A 23,356-nucleotide genomic window follows, 5' to 3' on the forward strand; every position below is an offset into this window, starting at 1 on the left:
GAATGACCAGAAATTGTTCAATCGGTCAGTGGAAACACCATTATGGTGAATTATATTAACATTTGATACCCCCATATCAGCTGCTGGTAATTAAGATCCCAATCTTCCTGGAGAGATTCTGGGTCAGCACAGTGGGTACCAGCATCAGTGAGTATGCATGAAAGTGTGGGTGAGACAGAAAACACAGAGAAAGAGCATTTATGGGACCTCGGAAAGTCCCAAAGTGCATTACAACAAACTACTTGTTTGCATCTCTGCTACATAAATGCGAATCTTTCTTTTATGTAGACAAAAATGGCAGCTATTGTCCACATAGCAGTATCTCACAAAGAGCAAATAAATTAATGACCAGATCATTTGTTTTAGGTAGTGCTGGCCAAGAGAGGCATGTTGAGCAAACCATCAATACCATGGGCACTCACCTGGTTATGCAAACATGGCCTCAGTTTAATATCTCATCTGAAAAGTGGCACAGCTGACAAAGTACCACTCCTCCAAGTCTACACTCATGTCAGCATAGATTATGTTCTCAACCCTGTACTGGGGCTTGAACTCAAAACGTTTGACTCAATCATGAGTGCTACCACTAGGCCAAACTGGTACTTATACTTACTGGATCAGGAATTGCAGGAACAATATCAAAGTTTGCCAATGACAGCACTTTGGGGACCATGATGAGGATTGCGACTAATTGCAGGACATGGATAAGCTAGCAGGATGGGCAGAGAGATGGCAGGCAAAATTCCAAGTTAAAAAATGATATGTATTTTGGAAGTAGGAATAAAGAAAATAAATACATTTCAAATGGTAACATTTTAAATGAAGTAGAGGAGCAGTAAGGCCTTGGTGCACATATATGCAGGACATTAAAAGGTGGCAGCACAAGTAGATATCATAAACTAGCCAAGTGGAATCCTTAGTTCTGTATCTAGAAACATAGAATAAAAGAGCAAGGGAGGTAATGTTTTAGTTGTACAAAATCTACATCCCAGTTGGAGTACTGTGTATAGTTTTGACACTCCATTATAGAAAGGACACAAGAAGAGAGTTTGCTGGTTACTTGAGAGAGAATATATTAAATGGGGTTTATTCATCTGATGGCACAGGAATGATAATGCAGGAATCTGGGATTTTAGCTGATGACTGTCATTCTGTAAGTGTGACTTTCAACAAAATAATTTGTTGCCCCGAGAAGATAGTCATGGCCTTCTTCTTTAACCTTTTCGACCATATCCCCAACACCTTTTCATTCTATCCTATCCAATCTAATATTTAATGTTGATATAGTTTCTGCCTCAATCACTAACCCTGGAAGTGAATTCCACATCCTCAACTCAGTGTGTGAAGATGTTTCTTCTGCCTTCTGTTCCAAATTTCTTACCTTTAATCTTGTATCCATGGCCTCTCATTCTTGACCCCTCAACTACTGGAAACAGCCTGTATTATCTACCACATTCCATCCTTTCATAATTTTAAACATTTCTATCATATTGGTCCGTAATCTGTATTGTTCTAATGAAAAAAAAGACACAATTTTTCAAGTATTTCTTTGTATTTGTATTTCATCAAACCAGGCAGCATCCGAGTGAATCTATATTTACTGTCTCTAAAGCCTCATTAACCTTCCTATAGTGTGGAGTCCAATACTGCCCGCAGTACACTACCCGAGGTGTTAAAAAATTTAATATAAGTTCACATCAGGTGGGAGACGGAGAAGTGGGCAGAAAAAGGAACTGCGTTTATTATGAAATATGTAGCTTTGAACTATTTTTATTTTGGTTTTAAGATGTAGCAAGTCAAACATTTGAGAGAAATATTTTCAGAAAGCATTGAGGTGATGTGGGTGAAACAGCGCCACGCAGTGGCCAGATTGACTAGTTCACATGAGCAGTTTCAATCACAAATATGTGTATTTAGAATTTATAATGGAAACGGGCGTAATAGAGAATGCAACAACGGTAAGGTTTTGTAGACAGAAAGTATACGCAGACATAGTTTTTTTAATGACAGACAGAAAGGATGCGAGGAGAGTGGGATTAAATTGGTGTCCCACATTTAGAAAAACACTAATAATACAGGCTTAACAAACCAAAATGGGCCATTATTGTGTTGTAATATTCTATAAATTCCTGCTCTCCGCTTTGTCAGAAAATAGGTACATACCCACAAAAAAGATCATAGGATGCTGCAAGCTTCGAAAGTCTGGTCATAAAACATATTAACCCAGAAAGAAGTTGTCCTGATTGCTGTGTCACTGGAACAAGGATAATCTGGTGGGAGTTGTGGGGGGGGGGGGGCAGCTGGAAGAGATAATGTACCAGAAGAGGTGGATAAGTAATTTGAAGACCTCAGATTTTGGATCATGGTTTTCATTGTGGCATAATATCAGACTTGTTTGAAGCACAAACATAGAACAGTTGGGCCAAATGGCTTGTTTATGCTGTCAATTCTAGTAGTCCCCTCAATGGGCTCAAGTTTCGGACCCCCGCTAGAACAGCGCACATCGGAGAGGCCCGCTTAATTTGTAGAACAAAAATTGCGCCAAATACTTACCTCGCGATTCTCCGATAGCTATAGGCCCGTTTCCAGCTCAGTACGGCGCAACAGGAGCTGCCGGGGGCGGAGCGACAGCCCTGCACCAAAAACAGTGCCGGCAGCTGCGCGCGTGCGCAGTAGCTCCTGGCCTTCCTAGCGCGTCCAGTTTACAGGCGACGACCCTATCCCTGGCCAAAGGGACATCGCCCCAATCCCAGGCCGAGTGGCCCCTTACCTCGTCAGAGGTGGGGCCCGCCCGGCATCTCACTGGGGGCGGGGCCTCGCCCGAAGTGTCGTTGGCAGTGGCAGCCCGGCATCATCTGCGTGCGGGTCCCAGCTTTTGCGTCAGCAATGGGGCCCACCCGCCCGGTATCTTGCTGGGGGCAGGCCCCGCCCGAAGTGTCGTCGTTGGCGGCGGCATGGCATCATCTGCGTGCGGGCCCTGCCCGAAGTCCTCGGTGGGGCCCGTTCAGCTCCCCCCTCCATTTCAGCTTCTTCTCCGCTCCCTGCCCCTCTCTTTACCCACCCCCCACCGTTCAGCTCCTTCCCCCCCTCTCTTTCTCCTTCCCCCCCCTCCCCCTCTGAAACACAGAGACGCTGACAGAGACAGAGAGAGAGAGAAACACTGGGGGCGGCCCGTCCCAGCACACTGTTGGGAGGGCTCCCGGTGCTGCAGTAGGTAAGTAGAAATAATTTTTTATTTATTGATTGATTTTTATATTGTTTTTATTTTTAAAATTTTTTTTGATTGATTTATTTGTTGATTTATTATTGATGACGGCTCTTTATTTGTAAAAGTGAAATGTTTAATGTTTGTAAACTTCCCTCCCCCCTCCCATCTCTCGTTCCCTACGCCTGATTTATAAGTGTAGGCAAGATTTTTCTGAGCGAACAAAAATCTACACTTACTCCATTCTACATTAGTTTGGAGTAAGTTTTCGCTGCCTAAACTTGCAAAGCAGGCGCAAGTGGCTGGACACACCCCCTTTTGAAAAAAAATCTGTTCTAAAATGAAACTAGTCTAACTCACTAGCACTGGAGCAAACTAAATGTCGAGAATTGCAATTTCTAAGATGCTCCATTCTAAACTAGTTGCTCCAAAAAAATAGCAGCAACTCAGGCCGAAACTTGAGCCCAATATTACTGGTCAAAATCCTGCGCATTCAGGAGCAAGTTTATAGCATTCAGATGATATATCTCAAAATAATGTTAAAATTACCACTGAAATCTACTCTGTACATATCCAAGGATGTTTTGCCTTACAAGGTAGGCTCTGGTGGCAAGTGGACTGCAGGAGGCACACCAGGCAACACTTGTTGCATTCAAGACACCAGGCTCACCATAAAAAGGATTTCCCCAGTGTTTCCAATCACTCAACTATAAACAGCATGAATACCCTCAAATATAAGTATTTGCCATCAGTGGTACATAGGTCACGTTTTCCCATTTTTGCAAAAGCCCATTTGTACAAATCACCAATGCATTGCTGGTTTACACAAATCTTCCGAGGAAAATGACAGTTCCAGACTCGCAAAGTCAGAAATGCGGGATTTTGTAAATGCATAATTATTTATTGTCACTGAGTCTCATTGAAATATAAGCAGGATAAATTTGACAAATAAACTTGGGTACAAGAAACCACACATTTTTGTGGTACCAAATGCCACAGGCGCAAGATGCTTATATTTGCTGCAGTGCAAAACAAGGTACAATTTGAATCAAACTGAAAATATAACAATATAAAGCAACAGGAATATCCTATGGAACATAAATCTTGAGATTTAGCACTGATCACACTATTTAAATCAAGACGGGTTTAGCTGGACTAATTATGTTAAGACACTGCTTAAGCAACGTTAACCGAACACTCCAAGATGGCGGATGGGATAGCAGCTCCATAGGGAGCACTCCCCAATGCTTTCTTCCAACTCTCCCTCAAACCTCCTCCCCTTCACTGTCTCCGCCTTCTCTGGTCCTAACTCCGACCCTCAAAGTACTCTACCAACCTCTTCAACCGTGCTGCAAGGGCCCACTGCCCATCCCCCACCTGCGGCCTACCTTCCAGGCTGACCTCCTCGCTGCCAAGTCCCTCCAGTTGGTCCCTCGCTTCTCGTTCCCCATGGACGACACAGCTGCTCCAAACGACCACCAGCGACCTCACCGGTGGTGAGCTTCAAAAACAGGTTGGGCCTACCTCACGCGCGAGCCTTCCCTCCGGGCACCCCCCCCCCCTTCGCCCATCGGGGACGTCCGCCCCCCCTTCGCCCATCGGCGAGGTCCGGGCGCCCCCCCTTCGCCCATCGGCGACGTCTGGGCCCCCCTCCCCATCGCCCATCGGCGACGTCCGGGCCCCCCCCCCTCCCCATCGCCCATCGGCGACGTCCGGGCCCCCCCCCCTTCGCCCATCGGCGACGTCCGGGCCCCCCCCCCTTCGCCCATCGGCGACGTCCGGGCCCCCCCCCCTTCGCCCATCGGCGACGTCCGGGCCCCCCCCCCTTCGCCCATCGGCGACGTCCGGGCCCCCCCCCCTTCGCCCATCGGCGACGTCCGGGCCCCCCCGCCTTCACCCATCGGCGACGTCCGGGCCCCCCCCCCTTCGCCCATCGGCGACGTCCGGGCCCCCCCGCCTTCACCCATCGGCGACGTCCAGGCCCCCCCCCCCCCCCCAATCGACGACGTCCTGGCTTCCCTCCCTGCAGCAATGGCTGTGGTCACTCTTGACCTCTCCTCCTTCTACAAAATGGACCTCTGACCTTGCCAATGCCTGCCCCCAGCCAGGCCTCAGATCTCTTACCATCTCACCGAAGGGTGCTACTCAGCGCCGAGCTTACGGCCTGCATCTCGCCGTAAGCAATTAGGCCCATACAGCAGTGCTTGGTCTTCAGTCGTCTTGCGCCCCCTTGCCAAGACCTTGCTCAGCTAAGCCCATGTGGTAGCCGGCGTGCAACGGCCACCCCACATTAAAAGAACTTACGCAGAGGCATCTTCCACCCTTCAATATGAAGTTCGGGACCTGGAACGTCTGGACGCTCACGGACAACTCCAACAGCGACAGGCGGGAATGCCGCACCGCCATAGTTGCCCTGGAACTTAGGTGCTTCGATGTCAACATCGAGACCTGGCAGGCAGGGGAAGGCCAGCTCAAGGAACAAGGTGGAGGTTACACCTTCTTCTGGTAAGGCAAACCAGAGGAAGAATGCCGCCTCCACGGAGTCGGTTTCGTTACAAGCTGGTCAACCACCTCAGACTCCCCCTGCGATATTAGCGAACGTCTCATGACTCTCTGACTCACCCTATCCCGGAATACTTGATGCAACAGATGAGACCAAAGAGGGTTTTTACTCCAGCCTCGCCTCGGCGACTTCAATGCCAGGGTTGACAAGGACACAGACCTCTGGGGAGGCGTGATCAGCAGAGAAAACTAGCTCCAGCGGTACCGTGCTCCTGGCAAAAAGCCTAGAACACGACCTTGTCATCACTAACACCTTGTTCCGCCAGAGGAACAAATACAAGGCATTGTGGCAACACCCTCGCTCCAAACACTGGCACCTGCTCGACTATGTCAGGGATCGCAAGGATGTGCACATCAACCGCGTCATGACAGGAACAGATGACTGCTGGACGGACCACCGCCTAATCCGTTCCATCAATATAGCCCCAAAGGCAGAAGCACTGCCGCAAAAAAATCAATGCCGGGCCAAAGACCCAGCTAAGAGAGCCCTATACAGCCAGTGCCTCACTGTTAAACGTGGTGATCCTTGATAACCCCAAGACGCAGAATGCCCTCAGCGCTTGGTCTGCCCTCCAGGCCACCATAACCAGTGCTTGCGGAGACACGCTCGGTCACTCAACTAGGAAACACCAGGACTGATTTGCTAAGAATGATCAGGAGATCTAAGAGCTAAAAAAATCGCAAGCGCAGGGCATTTCTGAACCTAAAAAAACCCAACTCGGGAGCAGCAAAGCAGCATTACAGACGGCTTAAGGCCGAGGTCCAACAAAAAACCCACGACCTAAAGAATAGATGGTGGGTGGAGAAAGCACAGGAAGATTCAGCAGCTGGCCGACGGTCATGTACGAGGATTCTTCACTGCAGTCAAGGCCACCTACGGCCCAAGTACCCAAGGCCCCACCCCACTGCTGGTCAAGAACGGGGAGACACTCATCAAGGACACCGAGGCAGTCAGGACCTGCTGGAAGGAGTACTTCGAAGATTTCCTTAACCGAGACTCTGCCTTTGACTCGAGTGTCCTCGACTCCATCCCGCAGCATGCTACCCACCTCCATCTCAGCAAAACCTCAGCCCTGCACGGAGGTAGAAAAGGTCATCCGCCAGCTCAAGGACAAGGAAACGGGTGTGGATGGAATCCCTGCGGAGGCACTAAAGTATGGCGGAGAGGCACTATTGGCACGAATGCATGACCTCATCTCTCTCATCTGGATGGAGGAGAGCATGCCAGAAGATCTCAGAGATGCAGTAATCGTGATCATCTTTTTAAAAAAAAAGGGGACAAGTCCAACTGCAGCAGCTACAGAGAAATCTCCCCATTATCAGCCACTGGGAAAGTCGTCGCTAGAATCCTCCTCAACCGTCTTCTCCCTGTGGCTGAGGAGCTCCTCCGGGAGCATAGTGCGGATTTCATCCACCATGGGGTACAACGGACACGATCTTTACGACGCGACAACTGCAAGGAAAATGCAGGGAACAGCACCGACCCTTGTACATGGCCTTCTTTAACCTTACAAAGGCCTTTGACTCTGTCAATCGCGAGGGACTATGGAGCGTCCTCCTCCGCTTCAGCTGCCCCCAAAAATTTGTCATCATCCTCCGCCTGCTCCACGACGACATGCAAGCAGTGATCCTGAGCAACGGATCTATCACAGACCCAATCCACATCCGGACCAGGGTCAAGCAGGGCTGCGTCATCACGCCAACCCTCTTCTCGATCTTCCTCGCTGCAATGCTCCACCTCACACTCAACAAGCTCCTCGCTGGATGGAACTAAACTACAGAACCAGTGGGAACCTGTTCAACCTTCGTCGTCTTCAGGCCAGATCCAAGACAGTCCTAACCTCCGTCGTCAAACTATAGTACACAGAAGATGCTTGCATCTGCACACATTCCGAGGCTGAACTCCAAGTCAAAGTCAACATCTTCACTGAGGCGTATAAAAGCATGGGCCTTACACTAAACATTCGTAAGACAAAGATCCTCCACCAACCTGACCCCGCCACACAGCACTGCACCCCCAGTCATCAAGATCCACGCCCAGCCCTGGGCAACGTGGATCACTTTCCATACCTCGGGAGCCTATTATCAGCAAGGCAGACATTGACAACGAGATTCAACACCACCTCCAGTGCGCCAGCGCAGCCTTCGGCTACCTGAGGAAGAGTGTTTTCGAAGATCAGGCCCTCAAATCTGACACCAAGCTCATGGTCTACAGAGCTGTAGTGATACCTGCCCTCCTGTATGGCTCAGAGACATGGACCATATGCAGTAGACACTTCAAATCGCTGGAGAAATACCACCAATGTCTTCGCAAGATCCTGCAAATCCCCTGGGAGGACAGAAGCACTAACGTTAGCGTTCTCGATCATCCCCGGCATCGAAGCACTGACCACACTCGACCAGCTCTGCTAGGCAGGCCATACTGTTTGCTGCCTGACACAAGACTCCCAAAGCAAGCGCTCTACTTGGAACTCCTACACGGCAAGCGAGCCATAGGTGGACAGAGGAAACTTTTCAAGGACACCCTCAAAGCCTCCTTGATAAAACGCAACATCCCCACTGACACCTGCGAGTCCCTGGCCAAAGATCGCCCTAAGTGGTGGAAGAGCATCCGGGAGGGCACTGAGCACCTTGAGTCTCGTCGCCAAGAGCAATGCAGAAAACAAGCACAGGCAGCAGAAGGATCGTGCGACAAACCAGTCCCACCCACCCTTTCCTTCAATGACTGTCTGTTCCACCTGTGACAGAGACTGTAATTCCCGTATTGGACTGTACTGTCACTTTTAGAGTGGAAGCAAGTCTTCCTCGGTTTCGAGGGACTGCCTATGATGATGATGATGTTAAGACACTTTAAAGCAGCCCTACACCAAACTGCTGTCAAACACAAACTTCCCATCTCCAACCCTAACAAAAAGTTAGCATCAACTCCCACTCAAAATCCAAGGGCTGAGCTTATCCTGTAGAACAGTTAACAGACTAGTTTTGTTTGATAAATATAAGTCACTGAGAAATTAAAACAGAGAAGAGGAAAAGGAAAAGATCATTGGCATAGTGATGTTCTTTACTAGGTGGCTGCTTTCCAAGCTTTTCTTGTCTATTTCTTCCTTCCACAGCAAGACTGCTCCAAAAGTATTTTGAATAATTTTGAAATGACAAATTTATGTAAAATTTATTTCACCAAAAAAAATTTCAAAACTGGCAAAAATTCTAATCAAAGTAAACCTCTTGCGAATTAACTCTCAAGCATTAAAGAGTATTTTGGCTTTAATATACTCTATTTAGAAATGCAGCCCTTCTCTACAATAACTCTTCAGCAGGCTCACAATTGTACTTGTGACCCTCCAATATAGTGCTTCTACAAGTACTATTCTAGGGTACGGCTCCGTACAATCCAGTCTCGAGTACTACAAAAAAAAACATTCTCCACGTCAACCTAGACAGTCAATGTCAGCTGGCTAGTCGACCACCAAACATCATAATTAAGCACAATTCAGGTCTCACCCAACATCCATGCACATTCAAGCAGGAACCACAGTACAGCAATCAGGAGAAGGAATCCAGCCAGTTTCTGCTTTCTAGCTCAGGAATGTTGAAGCTACTTACAACAGCATTACTGAAATCAGCTCGACTCAAAACTGGGCAGCAAGTCTGAAATTTTCGTGGCCTGCAAGGCTCAGTTTCACAATGGCAACTTCCAAATTAGTTTGATAATTGTATTTGCATATGACCAGCTCCTAGTGAAGCTGAAATATTACTGTAATTTGTTCGTGGCACACCCAACTTACTCATGGTAAGTTGGGGGATACACTGTTAGAATGATAACAGCAGCAGACCATGTAACACAATTTATTATTCTGCTATTAATCTGCTTAATCTGGCCATTCCCATTGCAATCACAAGATCAAATTGCACTGAAAAGGCAAATCCCGAGTCAATTAGTTTTTCTTTTGCTTTGCTTGTTTGCTGGCAGGTATCCTATCTGCCGAATTGCGATTTATTTCTATTCTCTGAATTTATTTCAGCCAGGTACAAGAATACAAGTGTCACCCAAGATTTAGCTGTGCCATCTTGTGCTGAAGCACTCTGGACTTTAAGTGGAATGTGTCCCTACAGGGAATGCACATGCAATCCACACCAAACGAACAAAAATGCGACTTGTATGAATATGCAACTTAGTTTAGAGACACAAGCATAGCGACAGTTTCTGCACATGGCTAACAAAATGTCATGTGTTGCTTTAGGTCTAGATTCAATTTATAAGCTCAGTTCCACCCAGATATCATCAAATGAAGATGGGAAATTCCCAGAAGAAAACAAAAGTACATTCTAACCGCTCATGACTATTATAGCCATAGTTTTACTTTTGTTTGAAAAACTGCTACTGTCTTCAATTACATTCCAGCAAGACTTCCACTTTTAAAGTATCTTGTTCAGTGCTGCAAAATCCTGAACCGGTTGGAATGCTCTCAAGTTCCGGTACGATTTTCAAGCTGGAAACAATCCAGCAAGCGATGCGTGAGCAGCACGTGGGAGGACACTGCACAACATACAGCCCACAGTTTGTGTTCAAGCGTTGGAGCGGACATTGTAACAATGAGAAACCTTAAGAATGTTATAACAAGTAACTACTAAATTAGTTGAGATTTGCTTTCAAATTATTAAAAAAATTTAGAGCACACAAAAATACTTGAAGTTGCAAGTATCCCAATATTTATAGTGAAATGCTCCATTGTACCTATATCAGGAGCAAGAATCAGCAGCACACTTTGGCAACAAGGTGCTAAAACAGCAAAGGCACCACAGCATGATGCTTTGCATGAATAGGATTAAGTACAAATACTAAGATATGTTACATATTACACAGGCCATGAATTTTATTTCTCTGTGCTGCACAGTACATAATTCATCAGTGGTTCTTTTAGGAAAAAAAGAGTCGTGGACATCACTGTTCAATCTTTATGCACCACAAGCAGAATTTCTGCTCTATTTATACAAGTTCCTGAGACTCCATATTTTAAAATGGGGATTATCCAAGCTCCTTCAATTTAGATCTACATTCCAACTTTTAAAAAGTGAGCCACGAAGAAAGATTTAATTTGAATCTTGGTAAGTTCTCTTGAGACTTGGGCTACAAGCTTTGATTCCAAGACTGCTGCTAAGGAAACACTGTTCATAAGGATATGACTATAATAAGCCATAAGCCATTCCTTTCCTGATCTTCACTGAGCTGATCGGTCAAGCTAGGTGCTTCCTCAGAAGAGTGAGGTTAGGCTGAGAGCAAGGGGCCAAGAATGGAGTTGATTCAGGAGCAGCTCAAGTGTGGAATCAAAAAATGCTCAGTGTTAAAGTGTCCGACAAGCAGTCATCCCCGATGAGCAGCAAAATGTTGCCAGATGAGTAACAGAGATTTGGTAGTCACATGGTTGCCACAGACTTGGTCTCTGCTTGGCTCAGTGGTAGGACTCTCAGCTTTAGGGTTTTGTGTAAGAATCACTCCAGGACTTGGGAGAACATAATCTAGGTTGGCAGCTTCATTGTTCGAATGAGACTTTAAACCAAAATCCCAACTAGTTGTTCAGGTGAATGTTCAAAGATCCTAAGGCACTATTCAAAGACAACCAGGGGGTTTTCCCCATGCCTTGGCCAACATTTATCCATCAATTGATACCACCAAAATAGACTAGCTGATCATCTGTCTCTGCAGTTTGTGAAACTGCGCTCTGCATAAATTGGCGGCCATACTTGCCTGCACAAACGGAAATCATTGATTGTACATTGAAGTACTTTGGGAAATCCTAAGAACATGAAAAATGCTCTAGAAATAGAAATTCCTGCTTGCTTTTCTTACTATCTTCAGATCATTAGAAGTGGGCAAATATGCAGGGTTGATCATTTCAATATAACTAGATCGGTATCTTATTAAAAGTTTTATGTAGTCCCACAGCTACCTGGACTACACTTCCTCCCACCAGCATCCTGTAAGGACTCCATTCCATTCTCCCAGTTTCTCCATCTCTGTCATGTCTGCTCTGACGATGCCACCCTTCACACTAGAGCCTCTGACATGTCTTCCTTTTTCCTCAACCGAGGATTCCCTTCCGCTGTGGTTAACATGGCCCTCGACCGTGTCCATTCTATTTCCCGCACCTCCACTCTCACCCCTTCCCCTCCCTCTCAGAACCACGACAGAGTTCCCCTTGCCCTCAGCTTTCAGCCCACCAGCCTCCACATTCAATGGATCATCCTCCACCATTTCCACCACCTTCGGCGTGATCCCACCACCAATCACATCTTCCCCTCTCCTCCCCGCATTCCACCACGACACCCTGGTTCATTCCGCAGTCACCCCCTCCCCTTCCCAAGGCACCTTCCCATGCAAGCGCAGGAGATGTCCCAAATTCACCTGGAAGGAGTAACAGTGATTTACTTGAATTTCTTTCAATTTAGTATAATGTATTAGGAGACCAAATTCAGATTGGGTGACCACTTTGCGGAGTACCTCTGTTCAGCCCGTAAGCGTGACCCCGAGTTCCCGGTCGTCTGTCACTTTAATTCCCCGCTTCACTCTCACTCCAACATCTCCGTCCTCGGCCTCCTACACTGTTCCAATGAAACTCAACGCAAGCTTGAGGAACTGCACCTCATCTTTCGTTTAGGCACTTTACAGCCTTCTGGACTCAATATTGAGTTCAACAATTTCAAAACATAATCTCTGCCTATTTTTGGCTCCCTTCAGCCTGCCAGAACTTATATTTTTATTCTCTGTCTCCAATGGCAGCTGGTCATTATTCTTCCATTCACACCCTATCTAGACTAACCTTTTTCTAACTTCTGCCATTACCATTTCAATTCGGTCCACCATCCCGTTTGTCTCTCTAATCTCTCCTGCCTTCCACCCTATCACAGACCTTCTCTTTTGTTCTTTCTTCCCCTCCTCCTTTCAGTGCTCCTTAAGAATCTGTTCTTTTTAAACATTCGCTAGTTCTGATGAAGGGTTTTCGACCTGAAACGTTAACTCTGGTTTTTCTCTCCACTGATGCTGCCTGACCCGCTGAGATTTCCAGCATTTTCGGTTTTTATTTCAGATTCCAACATCCGCAGTATTTTGCTTTAGTAAAAGTTTTACATCTACCCACACTTCCTGTCTATTAAACATTACTTCCTGTTATGTTTGTCACTTTTGTATCAATCTTTTGCAATATAAATTCCTACGTCCACACTTACAATGGAAACACACCAAACTGTAATTACGCCCTACATTGGTGGTGGTGCTGTAGTGCCTCAGTTAGGTATCTCCCAGTTCCACCATTACTTGAAACACTGTGCAGCTTGAAATATCAATTCACAGTTCAATCCTTGTTTCAAATCGACAATGGATACAAACTACTGAATTGCTGGTGAGTTTTTATTTTATTTTGCTATTTTTAATATTCTTTCCTTTCATTTGATTGCATACCAGACTGTTTAACCATCTGGCTGCCTGCTTACTTTGAGGACAGGCTCAATCTTTGAGATGAAGAAAGTCATGCAGTAGTGGAATGCGCTTTTTCCTAGCACAAAAGGTGATGAAGAGATGGCAGGTAGGCAAGGAGTAATGAGACGAAGAAACGACCCAGTCGAAGACCTGAGGGATCTCAATGCTGTGTATAACAGTCAAGAGGTGGCCGAAAGAGACAAAAGTCAACATGAAGGATGACAGGTGAAGGAAGGTGAAGTTTTTGAGCGTAGAGGACTGGGGGAAAAAAGTGATATTTGAAGAGGAATGCTAAACTTATTGGCATGGGAACATGGTGAGCATGAAACCAGGCGAAGCAGCCTTGGTGAGGAGAAGGAGTCACCATCTGTGATACTGGGTTTCCACTTAGCCCAGGATGTTGAGGCATTCCTCCAGGATAAGCTCACAGCCAAATAAGTCGTATTTGGAGGAGGGGAGAATAAAAGGAGATCTTTCATTTATCTTCACATCCCATCACAAAGTGCATTCAAAGGATTGGTTGACTCTGCGCCCCAGCAGTCACTCTTTAGCAAAATCCTCAACAAAGATAAGCATGTCCAGGAGGAATAAGAGTCTAGAACAGCAGAAGGAATGGCATTTAGCAGGGGAATAGCAACAAGTGGGCCACCGAGCAAGGTGGAATAGAAGTAGTCAATTGGGTGGGGTGGGGGGGGGGGGGGGGTGTTTAGGATGAGAGGCAAGGTGAGAGAAATGAGGAATGGAGTTACAGCAAGAGTGAAGCAAGGGGATTAAGGGTGGAGAAGCAGAAGACTTTGGCTCCAGGCCAGAAGTCATTTTGCATGTGCAATGAAGACAGATGCAACCAGAATTAAGATATTAAACACTGAACTCCAGCAGTAAGAGTTCTGGTACAAGAACATGATTGGGATGTACAGTGCTTCAACCAGCCAGGAGAGTTGGAGAGTAGTCCAGGATTCACAGTGGTCAGAAAGTGGATGCAAATCAGGAAGTCCAGGGTTTGTTTTAAGATCGGAAATACCCAGGGATCGCATAAAACAATAATTAAACGGTGGCCAGGGTCTGCAGGGTAGTTGGAGTGTAATCTGGGAAATAAATGACAGCCAAAGGAAAGTCGAAAAGTAATCCAGTGATATACACAGTGGTTGAAAAGCCCATGGTTGTGGGTAAGCCAGTGTAACAATATATAAACCTCTGATGGCAGACAGGAATCAAAGATCAACTAAGCACAGTTCCATTAACAGAGGAATCTCAGGTGGTCCAGCTGAACAGTAAAATCCAGAAAATCAAGAGCAACTGAAAATGGAAACAGCAACCAAGTGAACTGGTCAAATTGCAAATAACACCAAACTAACAGAGGTTTTGGCACCAGGAGGCAGATCATAAATTACAAAAGGAGTTTGATAAAGTAGGTAAGTGGGCAGAAATAGGTAAGATGACATTTAATGTGTCAGCTTTAGCTCAGTGGTGGCAGTCTCACCACTGAGTCAAAAGGTTGTGGGTTTAAGCCCCATCCCAGAGACTTGAGCTCATAATCTAGGCTGATACTTCAACACAGTACTGAGGGAGTGCTGCACTGTTAGAGGTACAGGTTAGACCTCTCTGAGCCAGCACCCTTGGGGCCTGACTGGTGCTTGAACAGAAAATTCTCCAAACTACAGGAGGTCACGCCGAGCCTAGGCATACTGATACCTGTAGACAGCGCTCGGGCACCTGAACACCTCCGCCATGCTCCAGCTCAGGCTGCGAAACTTGGGCCTCGCTCTCTCTCTCTCCATGTAAGCGCAGGAACCAGGACGCCACCCACGCAAAGCGACAGTTGCGCACTGATCACCGAGAGCCAGGAAGCTCAGGAAACCGATGCCGAAGCTGAATCACGGAGAATCCCGGACCAGAGAAATACAACCTGTATCATCTTTCAGATGGGACATTAAACGGACATCCCACCTGCCCTCTGAGGTTGATGTAAAAAATCCGACGGCACTATTCACAGAAAAGCAGGGAAGTTCTTCCGGTGTCCTGGCCATCATTTATCTCTTAACCAGCATCACAAACAGATTATGCAGACATTTATCTCATTTCCCTTGTGGGACTGAGATAAGTGTCTGTATACAAGTTGGCTGACACATTTCTCTTCATTGGAACAGTAAGTATGCTTCAAAAATACTTCATTGGCTGTGAAATGTTTGAATTCCCAAGATTGGGAAAGGTGCTATATAAATACAAGCTCTTCTTTTCTTTCTATAAATGGGAGGATTAAGGATGGAGTACTGCATATGACTGACTTCTCAGACTCAGGAGAAAGTATTTGGGATGATGAATGGTCATATTGGGACAGCTAAGAGTGGAACTGCAAGAAACTGATGCCAGAATTAAACAGCAGAAGTGGGCCAGCAGTTTGTCTGCAGTATTGAAGAAATTGAGCATGGCAGGAAGGGACACTGAGCTGCAGTCACCAGGTATTCAGTAGTGGCAAAAGCAAAGTTAGTTTTGTGGGCTGGTTAGAAATCAGTGGAACAGAAAATGAGAGGACAATGAAGTATACAGCACTGGAGGAGGCCATTCGTCCCATCACATTTGTACCAGTTAGCAGGAACAATCCAAAACTAATCCCACTGTCCTGCTCTCTCCCGACAGCCCTGTATCTTTCACAGTTTCAAATAATTTATCCATTTTCCCCTTAAATTGTCATGGTCTCTGCCTTAACCACTTCTATGACAAAGCAATCTGTGCTCCAACAACTCTCTGCATAAAGAAATGTCTCCCAAGCTCTCTCGTCTTTCTTAGTGACAATTTTAAATTGATGAGCCCCCTCCTCAGTGGCTTTAATATCCTTTCTATTACAAGGCACCCAAACTGCACTTAGTACTCTAATATTTGCCCAACTAATGTTTTCTCGCAATTTATCATTACTTATTTAATTTTTATCTTCTGGGCCCCCTATTTATAAAATCCAAAACATTGTTGGCCTTTTTAATTGTATTATCTACTTGTACTTAAACTTTCATAGATTTGAACTCATGATCTCTGTGTCAAACACATTGTTCAATGTCTTTCCATTCGATATATTCTCACATTCCTGGTTCTTCTTCACAAAATGGATTACCTCACACTTGTTCATTTTAATTTAAACTGCCAGCCTGCTGACCCATCTGTCTTCCTGAAGCCTTTTATAGTCCTCCGCGCTGTTTACCAAAACTCCTTACTTTCACGTTAGCAAACTAAGATTGTGCTCCCTAAACCCGAATCATCTATATATACACCAAGTACAAATGTGGACCCAGAACTGACTCCCGGAGCACACCACTCCCAACTCTTCTTCTATTCAAGCAACATCCAATTATCCAAATTCTGCTGTCAACAATGGTCTATCTATGCTGCTACATTTCCTGCTATACAAACCACTCAAGACAACATATCGAATGCCTTCTAAATATCCATATACTATACATCCACGGCAATTCCTTTTTCATCAGGCTACTCTTTCAACAAAAAAAGTCAAACATGGCTTGCCATTCACAGATGCATGGTTGAATCAAAGACAACCAGCATTTCTACAGCATCTATGGAGAGGAAGCAGAGTTAACGTTTCGGGTCGATGACCCTTCTGTTCTGATGAAGGGTCATCGACCCAAAACGTTAACTCTGCTTCCTCTCCACAGATGCTGCCTGACCTGCTGAGATTTCCAGCATTTTCTGTTTTTATTCCAGATTCCAGCATCTGCAATATTTTGCTTTTGAACCAGCATTTCTAAATGCTCACTAATTTTATTTTGAACAGTGGATTCTAAGACTTTGCTCACAACTGACATTAAACTAACTGGTCTATATTTACCAATTTAACAAAGGTGTTGCATTCACTACTTCCCAGTCCCATGGTACAATGTGCCTATCAAACAAAAAAAAGATTGAAAAATTGTAGCCAATGCCCTGTCTATCTACTCTGACTCCTTTCGCATGACATCAGCACCTTGTGACTTATCCACCTCGAGTTCTGCTAATTTCTGCTAATTGTTATCTCTAACAATTGTTCCATATCCTCCAAGTACACTGACATTCTGACTGCCAACATCATTTGCAAAAACAGATGCAAAATATTTAATATTTCTACTACACTTTCATCCTCCACAAATAAACCTCTTATCTCTCAGTAGTCCTGCCCCCTATTTTGACATGCTTATTAAAGGCTTTATTAGTCTTCTTATGTTATCTGGTAGCCTTTTTTATATCTCCCTTTTCTCACCCACACTACACTTTGGATATTCCTCATGATTTCCATTAGTGTTGTTAGCCCTGATTTTATCACATGTTTGTTTAGTTTATATCTCTCTATTTATCCATGGAACTCAATTCTTTAATGCCCCCCTTCAGTTAATTTGGGTCAGATCCCTTAACTTTGCATTTTTACAGCCCAGTGCCTTTAGCTTACTCAATATCCTTTTATTTTCTTAAATTGAACGTAACAATGTTCTGGTTCCTATTTCCCAATTGCTCTCCTACTCTCCAGTTATTTGCCCCACATTGTTTCCTAGTCAAAAAAAAAACAATGATTGAAACTTGAAACATGCTGAACTAAGCACAAACCCTGATACAAGTGGGGATATTATCTTTATTCCAGTCTCCCTTGGGGATAGTTAAAATCATCCAATAGTATTGCCAGCTATTCTTAAATCTCCCTGAACTATCTGTAGATCTCACTCATGTCCATTGTTTGGTGGTCTGTAATGAGCACTGTTACAGAATTCTTTAATAACACTGCCATTCCAACTCCTATTTCCACCATCCTATCTCTCCTAATATTGTTATAAACAGCAATATTAAGTTCACAGACAATGAGGTCTGGCTGGGGAGTGTCAAGCTTGCAAGAGTGTGGATATTTTACATAGCGAAGAGTGGGGAAGTCACCCCCTCTCTCCTTCCCCCCACCCCAACAAATGCAGGGGGGGGGTGGAGATTCAGGAGGAAGAAAAAAATGAGGCAGCTTGAATAAAGCTAACACCATGTGGTTCAGCAAAGAATGCCCTTGGTGTAGATGGAGAGGTCAACTGAACACCCAGGAGGGACAGGAGCCTGCGATGGCAGCACTAGTAGGAAGTTAGATCAACAAGGCATAATGCGAAGAATCAGTGAAGAGGAGAGCAAAGAGCAGAAACCAGGAAACCGTGGAAGCAGGTCGTGAGGAACAAAGAATATAGAAAGCAGGAAAAAGAGCTCAAGTCCACTGCAACAGCCAAAGCAAGCATGTCACAGACAGTGACAAAGGATTACTAATGGATAATGAATTTACTGTGGCATCAACATCTCAAACTGTCAAATCCCAAGATATGCATCCGTCCATAGAAAACCCTGGATTCACGTTGTAAATATATCTAGCTCCAAATAATTTCAGAACAAGCAACTTCAGCTCCATCCACGGTCATAGTAATTGATGCCTTATCAATGCTGGGCAATACACTTTTGCAGATTTTAATATAAATTAGCAAAAGAATCAGAAAGGGGGAAATTTCAACTTGATAAAGTCAAAATCTTTTCACTGTTCCGGAGATCTTTGACAAGCTAAGTTACATTTATCACCACAATGTATACAACAAGATATTATGGACTATAAATACATCGAATCTCTTAATACATTAAATTACAACCCATGTACTATATATGCAACTGGAATAAGTATTCCCAGCTGGCTAGATAGCAAACTACAGTATTAAAACATTTTAGGATTTCTATCTGACTGCAAACGACAGGAGCCCCAAAACACACCTGATGCAGTCCAGCATGTACTGCTCAAGTTTAACAAAAGTTGCCGGTCGTTCCTCCGCGCAAGCACGGACTCACCTTGCACGGGAAAGGGATGGTGGAAGCCACCTTCTCCATGGCCAGGTTCCTGATGCTGGGGGTGAGTGGGCCCCTGCAGGTCGGGCAGCAGGAAAGTTTCTGGCGGCACTGGTTACACACCAAGTGCCCGGCCTGGCACTGTAGGATGGGCGGCAGCACATAATCAAAGCAGACGGGACACTCAAAGAGGGAAGTGAGTTCGGGCTGCGGCGGGGTGGATCCTCCTGCTGCCGCGGCCGCTGCTGCGATTGCCGGATTGCCGCTACCTCCTCCACCCGCTGCGGCCGCCGCTGCCACAGCCGCCGCCACAGCCGTGTGTTTCCCCGTCTTCCCGCCGCCGGCTGACGAGGGTCGGCTCATGGCGAACGACGCTCCGGCCGACAACGCATTCAAAATAACGGCTAAATTTAGTTGGAAAACTGAAGTCACTCTCAAAAGCAAAACAACAATTTCCCCGGCTAAATCGCGCCGCCAGCCGCACGGCCTCGTCCTTTCCTTGTTATTAACGCCATTATTATTATTATTTCTGAAGCCAACGTCCCTTCTCACGACCGTGCGTAAACATGGCGGCAGCGCTTCATCGTGCAACCGAGTAAGGGGGGCGGGGCTTATTCCCTTGGTTACTACCGCCAATCAGAGTCGGCTTCGCTGGACAACAGTGCCGCTGATTGGCTCGGAGCGGGGGGAGGGTCGGCTGCGTCTCGACTGCATCACGTGAAGGCAAAGCATCCCGGGAGTTATAGTTCGCCGGGTGCTGGTATGTTTTCATTTGGTTCTGGGAACCGAATTGGAAGGACTCCAACTCCCACAGTGCATGGAATGAGCTGTGGTCGCCCCACGTTTCAACTTTGTTGTCATGTGCATTTACTTGACCCTGTCTCACTGTAATCATGCGTCACTAAGTGTTGCACCATTTGTAAATAATAACTTTGGCCTTTTGGGGAATTATATTTAACTTATCAAATAACAAAATAATTGAAGTATACATTTTTCGATTGCCAATAATTGCTGTTCAAAATGTAAAAGAAAAAGAAAGACTTGCATTTATCTAGTGCTTTTCACGACCACCATACATCTCAAAGCGCTTTGCAGACAATTAAGTACTTTTAGAGTGTAGTCACTGTTGTAATGTGGGAAACACAGCGGCCAACTTGTGCACAGCAAACTCCCACAAATAGCAATGTGATAATGACCAGATAATCTGTTTTTGGATTGTTGATTGAGGGATAAATATTGACCAGGACACCGGGGATAAGTCCCCTGCTCTTTGAAATAGTGCCATGGGATCTTTTACATCCACCTGAGAGGGCAGATTCAGGTTGAGCATCTCATCTGAAAGGCAGCACCTCCAACAGCGCAGCACTCTCTCAGCATTGCACTGGAGTATTAGCCGAGATAGAAACATAGAAACATAGAAAATAAGTGCAGGAGTAGGCCATTCGGCCCTTCGAGCCTGTACCGCCATTCAATAAGATCATGGCTGATCATTCCTGCTTTCTCTCCATACCCCTTGATCCCCTTAGCCGTAAGGGCCCTATCTAACTCCCTCTTGAATATATCCAATGAACTGGCATCAACAACTCTCTGCGGCAGGGAATTCCACAGGTTAACAACTCTCTGAGTGAAGAAGTTTCTCCTCATCTCAGTCCTAAATGGCCTACCCCTTATCCTAAGACTATGTCCCCTGGTTCTGGACTTCCCCAACATCGGGAACATTCTTCCCGCATCTAACCTGTCCAGTACCGTCAGAATCTTATACGTTTCTATGAGATCCCCTCTCATCTTTCTAAACTCCAGTGAATAAAAGGCCCAGTTGATCCAGTCTCTCCTCATATGACAGTCCAGCCATCCCTGGAATTAGTCTGGTGAACCTTCGCTGCACTCCCTCAATAGCAAGAACGTCCTTCCTCAGATTAGGAGACCAAAACTGAACACAATATTCTAGGTGAGGCCTCACCAAGGCACTGTACAACTGCAGTAAGACCTCCCTGCTCCTATACTCAAATCCCCTACCATTTGTCTTCTTCAATGACTGATGAACCATGACACCCAGGTCTCGTTGCTCCTCCCCTTTTCCTAATCTGCCGCCATTCAGATAATATTCTGCCTTCGTGTTTTTGCCTCCAAAATGGATAACCTCACATTTATCTACATTAGACTGCATCTGCCATGCATTTGTCCACTCACCTAACCTGTCTAAGTCACCCTGCAGCCTCTTAGCATCCCCCTCATAGCTCACACCGCCACCCAGTTTAGTGTCATTTGCAAACTTAAGAGATATTAAGTCAATTCCTTCGTCCAAATCGTTAATGTATATTGTAAAGAGCTGGGGTCCCAGCACTGAGCCCTGCGGCACTCCACTAGTCACTGCCTGCCATTCTGAAAAGGAACCATTTATCCCGACTCTCTGCTTCCTGTCTGCCAACCAGTTCTCTATGTGCTCAAGTCCCTGGTAGCGTGCTACCCACTGAGCCATAGCTGATACTGGAAAATGAACCTATTTGGAAATACTCTGTTTATCATGCTTACCCAAACAAAATGTATACATGTATGTCAGTCATTAGCTTTTGAAGCTGAAAGTCACAGTTTCAAGTCATCTACCAATTGTCAGTATTTTCTAAGAACACTTCTGTACATATTGGTAACCTTTAATACCAGTGAAAAAAATCAATTGGGGGATCACTGTTACTTGTCAATCAGATATTACTTTCTCCCATCACTGGTTGTGCATGAACGTAACAGTCAGAAATGTTTTATGAGCTGATGGTTTCAGAGATTATATTGTACTTTTTGTCTTCAAAAAAATCATACTTAATAAATTAGCCATTAAAAAAGTTTTCCTCAAAAGAACTTTCTGGGGTATACCTGGCTGGATTCTTATGTGAAGGTTTATTTTCTTTAAAACTAGTTATAACTGTTTTATGTGATAAGAAAGATGTTGCCCAGTGTCAGAGCATTAACTGCATATGTGGAATTGCAAGGGGTTGGAAATAAACTAGAGTAGTGGTGAATTTTACTCAAGTTAAAAAAAATACACAAAAATGCCTATATTTACCACTGTTATGTGTAATGCGGATATTTAGCTTATTTGTGTGTGAAGCCTCGATTTTTAAATTCTCATCCTTGTTTTTATATCCTGCATAGCCTCACCGCTCCCTATCTCTCCAATTTCCTCCAGCCTTACAACCCTCCGAGATCTCTGTGCTCCACCAATTCTGGCATCTTGTGATAACCCAATTTTTATTGCTCTATTATTGGTGGCTGTGCCTTCAGATGCCTCGACCCTGAGCTCTGGAATTCCCTTCCTAAACCTCTTCGCTTCTTTACCTCTCTCGTTTTCTTTCAGATGATCTTTAAAACCTACCTCTTTTACCTATCCTAATATCTCCTTATGGGGCTCAGTGTCAAATTTTGTTTCATAACGTGTCGGTGAAGCACCTTGGGATATTAAAAGCTGAGTCACAATTATGTTCTAAAACTTTGAAAACAGTTTTCAGTTCATTTACATGTGCATTTGAAGGTTCCTTTGTTACTGTGGAGTAGCCGGAAGAAAGTCTGCAACATCCATATCAGAGCAGTCAACATGCACTGGGAAATGTAAGATGCAACATTAATAACCAAGAAGAATACAATAGATTGCAAACCTTAGACTTGACGCAGTATGCTTGCTATGCCTGTTCTTGCAAATCACAATTTCAAGTACTTTTTAAAATTAATTGCAATGTGCAATGAATTTTAGTTCTCGGACAATGAAATAAATATTTTTAACAGGTCGAAAAGAGCAATACAAGCCAACATGATTGTTGGTGATAACGAATGAACACTTAACATGTTTGACAGTCCTTTATCTGCTAATTTAATAAAAAGAAAGACTTGCATTTCTATAGCGCCTTTCACGACCCAACGCTTTTTACAGCCAATGAAGTACTTTTTGAAGTGTAGTCATTGGTCCCACAAACAGCAAGGTCCCACAAACGGCAATATGATAATGACTAGATAATCTATCTTTGTTATGTTGATTGAGGGATAAATATTGGCCAGGACACCAGGGATAACTCCACTGCACTTCTTCAAAATAGTGCCATGGGATCTTTTATGTCCACCTGAGAGAGCAGATGGGGCCTCATTTTAACGTCTCATCCGAAAGTTAACTCTGGCAATGTAATGATCACTCATCACTGCACTGGAGTGTTCACTTAGATTTCTGTGCTCAATTCTCTGGAGTGGAACTTGAACCCACAACCTTCTGACTCAGAGGCAAGAGTGCTACCCACTGAACT

The 23,356-nt window shown here is 45.1% G+C and overlaps 1 protein-coding gene across 1 annotated transcript in view; it reads right to left on the minus strand.

Annotated features, from left to right (window-relative positions):
• Positions 1-19,653, minus strand: part of siah2l (seven in absentia homolog 2 (Drosophila)-like) — a 63,469-nt gene extending 43,816 nt beyond the window's left edge. Inside the window, exon 1 of the mRNA XM_070882950.1 lies at positions 19,077-19,653. Within this exon, the coding sequence (XP_070739051.1) occupies positions 19,077-19,436 (360 nt within the window). The 5' untranslated portion in view covers positions 19,437-19,653. The remainder of the gene's footprint in view (positions 1-19,076) is intronic.
• Between the last annotated feature and the right edge of the window lie 3,703 nt (positions 19,654-23,356).

This window comes from Pristiophorus japonicus, chromosome 6 (genome assembly GCF_044704955.1).
Source record: "Pristiophorus japonicus isolate sPriJap1 chromosome 6, sPriJap1.hap1, whole genome shotgun sequence".
Taxonomy (NCBI): Eukaryota; Metazoa; Chordata; class Chondrichthyes; family Pristiophoridae; genus Pristiophorus; species Pristiophorus japonicus.